The sequence below is a fragment of the Cannabis sativa genome, chromosome 2 (genome assembly GCF_029168945.1).
Source record: "Cannabis sativa cultivar Pink pepper isolate KNU-18-1 chromosome 2, ASM2916894v1, whole genome shotgun sequence".
Classification (NCBI taxonomy): Eukaryota; Viridiplantae; Streptophyta; class Magnoliopsida; order Rosales; family Cannabaceae; genus Cannabis; species Cannabis sativa.
In genome coordinates, this window is record NC_083602.1 from 17900403 (window position 1) to 17911059 (window position 10657).

The 10657-nt window shown below is 32.5% G+C and overlaps 1 protein-coding gene across 1 annotated transcript; it reads left to right on the plus strand.

The window, feature by feature from the left end:
- The first annotated feature begins 1239 nt into the window (after window positions 1-1239).
- Window positions 1240-3409, plus strand: LOC133034164 (uncharacterized). The gene is made up of 10 exons (XM_061109200.1): window positions 1240-1381; window positions 1473-1561; window positions 1680-1883; window positions 1980-2072; window positions 2171-2215; window positions 2336-2617; window positions 2721-2759; window positions 2841-2927; window positions 3036-3275; window positions 3365-3409. Exons 1-10 carry the CDS (start codon window positions 1240-1242, stop codon window positions 3407-3409), a joined length of 1266 nt encoding a protein of 421 aa, XP_060965183.1.
- The last annotated feature ends 7248 nt before the right edge of the window (window positions 3410-10657 follow it).

Genomic DNA, 10657 nt, shown 5'->3' on the forward strand with positions numbered 1-10657 from the left:
TAATAGCATAAAAATAAGAATAGGAAGCGTTCAAAAACACATAATTTAAAAAAAAAAATAAACAAAAAAAACCAGAACGAAAATGGAAAAGAAGTGGGATTCTACCCGCCCAAATATTTCAATTTTCCTTTTCACCAAAACTATCATTCTCTCTCACACACATTTTGGCTCCTCTCATCATAGGTGGTATTTTTAATCTTTGATTTTGATTTTTGTATTCATTATTTTTCTGAGATTCACATTTTGAAATCTAACAATTTGATTTGAATTTTCTTTTTTCTAGCTTTTGAAGCTGAACATCACTGATTTTGCTTTTGGTTTGCAATTGTGGGTCTTGTGGATAACCTCTGAATTTGATATCAAACTATGAATACAGCAAATCCAAAAAGAAAGGTTTAGACTTTATAGTTATTACTATATTAATATTATTCCTTTTATGAGATTACTACTATGAATACATATGTATATATATATATAATTTCATCTCTGGTAAAATCGAAAACAAAAGAATATGAACTGGGACTAAGATTATTTGTTATATATATGGCCACTTTTTATTTTTAGTTTTATTCCCAAAGAAAAAACGATTACAGTGAAAGAGGCATCCATAGCTTTAAGTTATTTATTAGTTTGCTTCCCATTTATGGCTAATAAACATTCTTTGTTTACAATTTTTCCTTTTTCTTTTTTAAACTTTTTATTTATTATATGATATGAACAAGGAAAAAAAAATAAAAACTTGTTTTGTTTTGATTTGCACAGAAGAACTCTTTCTTGAGATCAACTGTAGTTAAGCCACTTTTCTATGTTTTCATATTTTTTTTACTTGTTAATAGCAATTTTTTACTATAGAATGTATAGTGTGGCTCATTATTTTTGCTTGTGGATTAAAGTCATTTATTTTACATATATTCATTATTTTTATGTTTATTTTGTTGAGTCTTTAATTTTATAAAAACACAACGTTAATTCTTTGTGATGAGTTAATTATCAAGTTAAAAGTAATATAAATTAATATTTCTTATGAGGGAAGTTTTAAGTAATTTTTGTTTAGCATCCTTTTTGTAATTACTTTTTCTATAATATTGTTCTGGAAGACTTTATTTTTTCTTTTTTTTCATTTCAGTGAGCATTAATGAATTTTATGATTTTAAAAGTAGTAGATAGAATTTTATTGTTTATTTGAATAATTATGAAAGATTTATCACTATTCTACTTTTTTTTTTATTATTGTTACAAATGTCTGCAGGTATGGATAGATATATGCAATATAGATTGGCTGAACAAGATGAAGATTGTGTAGATTCATTTACAGATTTGTTGACAAATAATAATGGTAAAAAGAATGGTAGAGGTCCAACACAAATGCGTGACATTTGGGGTAATCATGATGGTACAAAGATGCAAATCACTTGTAATGAATTTGAGCAACCACATGATAAAAACGCAAGCTTATTTTATTGGGACATTAGTACGAGATGGAAAAAATGCTCCAATTAACTACAAAAGTTGGCATAAGGTATCTGACAAATACAAAGATAGAATGTGGAAAATCATACAGGTAAAAAATTATTGTTTTTTCAAATGATTTTTTAGCATTTTAGATCAGTAGTTGAATTAATTTTGAAATTTCTATTTAGTATATTTAAGATTGCTAATGCATGCTTTAAAACTTCTAGGAAAATTTTGATATTCCTCCTTTGGCAGAAAATTGGACTATGCGGTCTTGTGGTAAGGAACTTAAAAATTGGAAAGCTTATCTTAAGAGAACTTATTATTCACAAACTTTATCTTTTGAGGAGCAAAAAAAATATAAGGACAAAAGAGTATATGCTGGGCAATGGGAGGAATTAATAAAATCTTGGACAACAGACGATGCAAAGGTATTTTTTTCTTTTAATATTTAATTGAGTATATTATTTTTTTTCATATTTCACTAATTTAATATTTATTAAATGCAATTTTATATATTGTTTTAGAAAATAAGTGCTACAAACAAAGCTAGTCGTGGTCAAAAGAAATACAACCATACAACTGGCACAAAAAGTTTTGCACAAATTAGAGCAGCGCAGGTAAACTACAAAATTATTTTAGCATATAGATTGAACATTACTTCGTAAGTATGCATAATTTGATTAATATTTAACTACAACTAAATATTCATTTGTAGAAAGAGAATGGTGGAAGTACACCAACACGTGCTGCTATGTTTAACGTCTGCTATACAAAAAAGATAAGAGTGTAACTGATACAACGAAACAAGTAATGGTATGATCGAATATTTTTTAATTTATGCCTAGTTGTTTTATTACTTCTTAATTTATATTAATGATAGGTACAATTACAAGAGAAACAAGAGTTGAATGAATATGTATCAAAGGAAAAGGGTATGAATGACACTTTCTCTGAAGTAATGGGTAAAGAAAAATACGGATCATTCCGTATGTACGGTTTTGGTGTTTGCCCATCTGACGTATGGGAAAACAAATCCACGAAAAAAGGAAACCAAAAGAAGTATATACAGACTCTAGAAGCTGAATTGAAAGAATTAAGATCTCAAGTTCAAGCCAACAAGCAAAATTACAATGCAAATGACACATCTATTATACCTGACATGGTTAGAGCTTTAATCTCTCTATTTTTTTTTTTAATAATATCTCTTTAGTTTTTATTATTATTCCATATTTTTCAGTACTTAAAACTGAACATATTATGTGCAGGCTCTTAATTACAATGACAATGTCACTTCTTCACAACTGGTTACGTTTTAATTTTTCAAATGATTCAAAAAAAATTATTAACCAATAAATTATGTTACTAATATGTTGTTATATATGTAGGCCAAAAAACCTTGTATGTCACATAACAAGAAATCTCGACGTCAGTTGTGGTTTTCATCTTCAGCATATGATATTCCAATTGTTAAGGTAAATATTATTATTATTATATAGTTTACTTATTACTTAAATATTAATGTTTTTTATTAATGAATTTATTAATTTTTGTGTATTTTTATGTCATAATTTATTGTGTAGGTTGGTGAAATGGTTAATCTTAAGAGTGTTACTGCTGATCCTGAAACAATTGCTATTTGTCTAGTTGTTAGTAAAGATTCATCAAAAGAAGTTGGAGGAAAAGAGCTCGGAGATCATTATTCTGAAGTTGTTGTTCAAGTTTGTATAAACCTCGACGAGGAATTAATTAGACCATATGGACAATGCAAGACAATTGGTGAAGTTGTTGGAGCATCTATTGCATGGCCAAGAACATTTCTGGTAACAATTAAATACAATTTTAAAGTTTTCATTATATATGTATATGGATGATTATTTATTTGTTATTTATTGTGCTAAAAATTATGCAGGTTTCACGAAAATCAGATAAACAACTTCATGATTCAATGATGTGACTTTACTAACATAGAAAAATAGACTCAGTTGTAAATATATCTTTATTTTTATTAATGTTGTATAGATAGTTTGTATACAATTTTTATTATTATTGTTCATGTTTGTTGTAAGAATACAAAATTATTATGTATTATATTTTTATATTGTTGAAATATTTATGTAACAAACTTATTTTAGTTTAAGAATGTTAATATAAAATTATATTTATTTCTCTTTTATGTTTAGAGTTTTTTTTTTATATATTATTGACTTTTATGTTTAGAATTTTTTTTTAATACATATATAAATTAAATAAGGAATAAAAAGATAAGTAAAAATTAGAAAATTACGATGATTTATATATATATATAAAAAAAATTCTATTATTTTAATTAAAAATAAATAATACATTATATATAATTTTTAGTGGCCTTTTAGAAAAATGTCACTAGTATAATTTTTTATATTTTCAAAATATCAGTATATTATTTTTTAAACATTAAATATATAAATAATAAATATTATGGTGACATTTGAAATTACCACAATTCATATTTAGGTGACATTTTCAAATGTGACTAGAAAACTAATTAGTGACATTTGAATTTTTTAGTCATATTAGCATAGCTTACATTTTATAAAAATACCACTAAAATATAAAATGTCACTAAATATTAGGAACAATGACATTTTAAAAATGTCACTAATTAGAGTTTTTGGTGTAGTGAGATAAGAAAAGTTTTTCGTCGACATCCTGATCCGTTTCGTCAGCTTTGAACAAACCTAGAATGTTTTACAGCCAAGTTCAATCTAAGAATTTACCTTGGCAAATAATAGAATAAATTATATAGATAAATATCAATTATAAGGAAATGTTGTATCTAGATATAATATTTATTTCATCAATATAAACTATTTTATTCTTTCCTTATAAAAGCAAATCAAACCCTAAAAATTGATCAGGCTATTTCACAATAAATGATAAGAAAATCAGACAATAATCAAATATAAATAAATCAAATTAATTGTAAAATATTTATCTAATAAATTAGCAGACTTTACATGGGAAAAGACTCGAATGGTGATAATTATCACAATTGCTTGGAATCACTGTGTTGAAATCATTTAGGTTGAGACTCGAAGCCTTTCTTTTTTTAATCTGATTGTTAAGGAGGTCTTGGCTTGTTGTTTGGTTGTGGAGTCAGTGCATACTTCTCATAATTTTATTATTACCATTGAGAGTGACTCTTTAATTGTTGTTAAGACTCTTGCTGGTATTCAACTTCGATGTGATATTGGTAACTTTATTTTAATCTTAGGCTTGATTGGTATGAAATTTGAAAATAATTTTATATTTTTGAAAACATGAAAATGTGGAGTCTACATAAAATATTTTGGTAGAATATTTTCAAAAATTAAATCTAAATAAGTATTTGAGTTTTAAGCTAAAAAAAAAGGGAAAAAAACAGGAAAATACAAAAAAAGAAAAAAAATTACAAAATTACTATAGGCCGGCCCATTCAATATTTATACAGCCCACATACAAATATTTACAAAAATACCACATGCTCTAAACCTTCAGCCGCACGGGACGAACGATGAAGATGAACATACCTCGATCGTTTCAAATTAGCAAAAAACAACCAAAATGAAACCAAAACGAGGAAAATACAACCATTAATTCTAGCGAAATCAACTGGAAAAGAAGACCTGCAATGATCTAAATAGAAATTTACGAAAAAAAAAAAAACCAGAATAACTTGGAAGAAACTGAAATTACACAATTGTTTTCGGTTTTATTCGATCAAAACAATTCTCCCTAATATCGAAATTCAGATTCATGAAATGTAGATCTGTAACAAACAGATCTGGAGCTCCCCCCGAATCCAAAACAAAGTATGATGTCAAAATTTTAAAAAAAATCTCATGAATAATAGATCTACTTTATATACAGTTGCATTTTGGTTGATTACTGGTTTCCAATGTAGAATATATTTTTTAAAAAAACACAATAAGAATAGAAAATTTGAATTAAAGGACAACAAGTTACGTATAAGCCTGTTTATTTTTTGTTTTGGTTGCCTTATAGTTGCATTATCGTTTTATGATAGTTTATATATTATGCAAGTAGCAAATGTTAAACGAATGTAAAAGAGAGAAAGGAAAGTAATTCTCATTAGATTGAAAAGAGAGTGGTACAGATTATATAGGCAAAGGGTTCAGCTGAAAGATAGGAATAAACTAACTAACTGACACACTTTACCTAACATAACTGAAAACAGAAAATAACTAACTATCAGTTAAACTAACACTCCGTACATTACATAACACTCAGAATTACATATCCTTAACATCCCCCCTCAAACTCAGGGTGGAGAGAGACAGAACCCTGAGTTTGTCTCTTAGGAAGAGAAATCTGTTGTTGGAGAGAGCCTTAGTGAGTACATCGGCAGTTTGATCATAAGCTGGTGTATGTTTGACTGTGAGAGTCTTGGCAAGAACCTTTTCTCGGACAAAATACAGGTCAAGTTCTATGTGTTTAGTGCGGGCATGTAGAATTGGGTTAGCAGACATGAGCACTGTGCTAAGATTGTCGCACCAGACAGTGGGAGATCGTGGAATCTGAACCTTTAGCTCACCAAGGAGAGCCTGAATCCACGTAATCTCTGCAGTGATACTTGCTAAGCTTCGGTATTCTGCTTCGGTACTGGATCGGGATACTGTGTGTTGTTTTTTGGAGGACCAGCAGACAGGGTTGGACCCGAGATACACACAGAAGCCAGTAGTCGACCGTCTGTCATCTATGTCTGATGCCCAGTCGGCATCACAGAAGCCTACAAGATCAAGAGAGGTGGATCGAGTCATGTCTAGGCCATAGTCGAGGGTACCCTTTAGATATCTTAGGATACGTTTGACTGTTTTCCAGTGAGATTCCAGCGGTGTATGCATAAATTGACACACTTTATTCACGGCGTATGCAATTTCTGGTCTAGTTAAGGTAGCGTATTGAAGGGCTCCAACTAGGCTGCGATAGAGTTGAGGGTCATTGACAGGGTCACTGCCAATGCTGGATAATTTTTCTCCACCAGTCATGGGAGTGGGCAAACTGTTTGCAAATTGCAACTTGGCCTTGTAGATGACATCTGTGATGTATTTAGTTTGTGAGAGATGCAACCCATGATCTGTCTTTGTTACATGTATCCCCAGGAAGTAATTTATGTCACCAAGATCTTTTAGTGCAAACTGGTTATTCAGTTGAGAGGTTAGGTGAGAGATCTCTGAGTTGTCACTCCCAGTAATTAGGATGTCATCCACATAGACAAGGATGTAGGTTGTGTGACCATTCAAAAATCTTATGAATAGGGAAGCATCGGCCTTTGAACTGTGAAAACCAAGATGAAGGAGGCATTGCCTTAACTTGTCAAACCATGCACGGGGGGCTTGCTTGAGCCCATAGATTGCCTTGTGAAGTTTGCAAACCATGTTTGGATCTTGTTCTTCGAATCCCAGTGGTTGTTGCATATAAACTTCCTCAATCAAATCACCATTTAAGAATGCATTGTTCACATCGAGTTGCTTGATGTCCCAATGATTATGCAGAGCAATTGTGATTATGATTCGAATGGTGGGAAATTTTACAACCGGGCTGAAAGTTTCAGAGAAGTCAAAGCCATATTCTTGGTGAAATCCTTTTGCTACTAATCTAGCTTTGAGTCTTGATACACTACCATCTGCATTTTCTTTAATTTTATATACCCACTTGCACCCTATAGCTTTTCTTCCAGGTGGAAGAGGTACAACAGTATAGGTACCATTTTTCTTTAGTGCCACTATTTCCACTTTCATTGCACCATTCCATTTAGGATCTTTGAGTGCAGCTTCTAATGTCAAGGGTGTTTTTGAACTGATATAGACTTTGGGTTTATAAACACCGGCTTTAGCCCTTGTTGTCATGGGATGAGTGTTTGTGATGAGTGGAGGAGGTGCTGCTGCTGCAGGTATCGAAGTAGATGGAACTGGTGTTATATGTATTGATGGAGAGTCAGAACAGGGAGTTGGTGATTGAGGTGGACCATGTTGGTCTGAGGGGAAAGTGGTTTGTTTTGGTGGCTGTGAGGTAGAGATGACAGGAACAGGTACAGTAGAGGTAATGGGTTGAGTGAAGTTGGAAGAGGTAGGACTAGTGTGAGTGGTAACAGCATAAGGAAACTTGTGTTCATTGAAAATTACATCCCGTGAGATGTAAATTCTACCAGTGGGTGAAAGGCACTTATAACCTTTGTGTTTGATACTATATCCCAAGAATGTGCATTCTTCAGATCGAAAATTCAATTTATGTTTGTTGTATGGTCTAGTATTGGGAAAACATGAACATCCAAAGACTCTAAGAGAGTTGTAATCAGGCTGCAGATTATGTAATTTATGCAAGGGTGTGTCTCCCTTCAAAATAGAGGATGGCAGCCTATTGATCAAGAAGGCAGAGGCTCTAACAGCCTCATCCCAGAATTTTAATGGTAGAGATGCATGAGCTAAAAGTGTTAATGCTGTTTCTATGAGATGTCGATGCTTTCTTTCAGCCACACCATTCTGTTCATGAGTGGTGGGGCATGAAAGTCTATGATGAATGCCATGCTCTACAAGATATGAAGTGAAGGCTTGGAACTCTCCTCCCCAATCGGATTGGAGATTTTTAATAGGTAAGCCAAGTTCTTTTTCCACCTGAGTTTTAAAATTAATAAATGTCTGAATTGCATCAGATTTATTTTTAAGTAGGTAGACCCAGGTGAATCTTGAGTATGCATCTGTGAAATGGACATAGTAATAATAGCCATTAGATGAGATCATGGGTGATGGTCCCCATAGATCAGTGTGAATGAGTTGTAAAGGTTGAGTATAAACTGTTTCAGAATTAGGAAAAGGAAATTTATGGATTTTTCCTAAACAACATGCTGAGCAAAAATCAGAAACAGTTTTATTAATGTTGTGAATATTACAACTGTTGAGTACACTTTTGACTGTCTTGGCTGCTGGATGGCCTAATCTAGAGTGCCATAGATGAAACAAAGAATTGTTGTTTGAAGTGGACATAGATTGGTTATTATTATTACATGAGTTAGTGTCTGGTATAGACTGAATATTGTTGCAGATTGCATGTAAAGGAACATGTAGATTACAAGGTTGATTTCTGTCTGGGATTGATGGGAGATTTATGGAGTGAAACACATATAAACCAGCTTCAAGAGTACCCTGCAGCAACACCTTCTGAGTCTTCTGATCCTTAACAAGGCAGAAATCAGGGTGAAATTCAAAATAGACACCATTGTCAGCTGAAAACTGAGAAACACTCATCAAGTTTTTAGTGATTTGGGGTACATGCAGTAAATTACTTAATGTAAGTAAAGTGGATTGGTCAGAAGCCAAAAATTGAGTTGTACCTATGTTTTGAATGGACAGACCACTTCCATTACCCATATAAACTTGCTCACTGGTTTGACACTCATTCTTTTGTGTCAGGTTTTCTTCATTTGAGGTACAGTGATGAGTTGCACCTGAGTCTGGGTACCAAGACTCATCGCAGACAGTCTCTGCAGTGGCCAACATTGCAGACGGGAAGCCTTGACTTTGAGATCCAAGACCAGGGAATGAAGGATTAAATCTTTGATAACATTTTGAAGCATAATGACCAGTTCGAGAACAGATTTGGCAGACCACTTTATTGTTGTTCATTCCTGAAACACGCCCAGAATTGTTAGGATTAGATGAAGATCCAAAGGAATTGAATGTGTTACCTCTATTTCCAGGAGTGGGTGGTCTGTATGGAGGATTATTTGAGGAATTGTTTCCAGATCTATTGTTGGCATATGGATTCCAGTGATTGTTGTTGAATTGGCCAGAGTTATTTCTTGATCTGAAATTGGAGTTTGCAAGATTGATTGATGCAGAGTCAAGATCCTTATTCTTGCGTTCAATGCGGTGTTCTTGGGCTAGAAGAAGGGCTTCCAAAGCAGTCACTTCCATGGGTTCAGCTCTTGAGTTCACGGATATAATGAAAGTGTCATAATCTGGGGAAGGTAATCCACGGAAAATAGCAGAGATGTGTTCCTTTGATGAAGTCTTGTGCCCAACAGAGTTGAGTTTATCAATCAGAGAACGAACCTTGAGAAGGTACTCATTGAGATTATGAGAACCTTTCTTGAAATTTTGGAGTTCAGTAGTGTACTGGTCAATCTTTGCTTCTGTCTGAGATGCAAAATATGTGGTAAGGACAGACCACAATCTTGCAGAGGTTTCACAGTTCACAACTCGTGTGAGGATCGGTTCAGTCATCGAGGATAGCAGCCAAGAATACAACAATTGATCTTGTTGATCCCAATCCGTGTAAGCTGGGTTTAGAATTCCAGCAACACGATCTTCTTCTGAGAGATATTGAACAGGAGGAACGAAAGTGTCAGAAATATACTGCTGAAGCTTGTGTCCTCTAATGGCAGAAATGACTTGAGGTTTCCATAGCAGATAGTTATCGTGATCGAGTTTAGTTGCAAGTTTATGAGAAAAGACAACGGGAACAAACGAAGTACCACCAGAAGCAGCAGATCTGTTCTGGCTAGTTGCAGTGGAGAGAATTGGTGAAGAATCCATGGCGAATCACGAAGAGAACGACAAAGGTTATACAAGAACGATTGTTGAACAACGAACAAGAGTCATCACGGCTCTGATACCATGTTAAACGAATGTAAAAGAGAGAAAGGAAAGTAATTCTCATTAGATTGAAAAGAGAGTGGTACAGATTATATAGGCAAAGGGTTCAGCTGAAAGATAGGAATAAACTAACTAACTGGCACACTTTACCTAACATAACTGAAAACAGAAAATAACTAACTATCAGTTAAACTAACACTCTGTACATTACATAACACTCAGAATTACATATCCTTAACAGCAAAACCATAATAAAACTACAAAACAACCGTAAACAAACTAAAATACAGAAAAAGCTCTTTGAACATCAACATTCATGATAAATCAAATTATTATCCATTTATGATATAAAAATAGACAGGAAACAACTAGACAAAAACATATTAAAAAAAAACACATACAGAACGTGTTTACACTATTAAAAAACTAATACAAACTGAGAATAGATCAAATGAAGAAACTAAAATGAAAAACAATAAAACATCTGGAAAAACAAAAACAGAGAAAAAAAAAACAGCAAAATGAAACCGAAATTAAGACTAAACAAACAAAAATGAAAAACCCATAAA

Excerpts from the sequence above, each read along its gene's own strand:
- LOC133034164 (XM_061109200.1), top strand. The coding sequence starts at position 1,240 with ATGTCTGCAGGTATGGATAGATATATGCAATATAGATTGGCTGAACAA. Across the intron at positions 2,216-2,335 it reads CACGTGCTGCTATGTTTAAC|GTACAATTACAAGAGAAACA; the intron begins GTCTGCTATACA and ends TATTAATGATAG. Across the intron at positions 2,760-2,840 it reads ATGTCACTTCTTCACAACTG|GCCAAAAAACCTTGTATGTC; the intron begins GTTACGTTTTAA and ends TTATATATGTAG.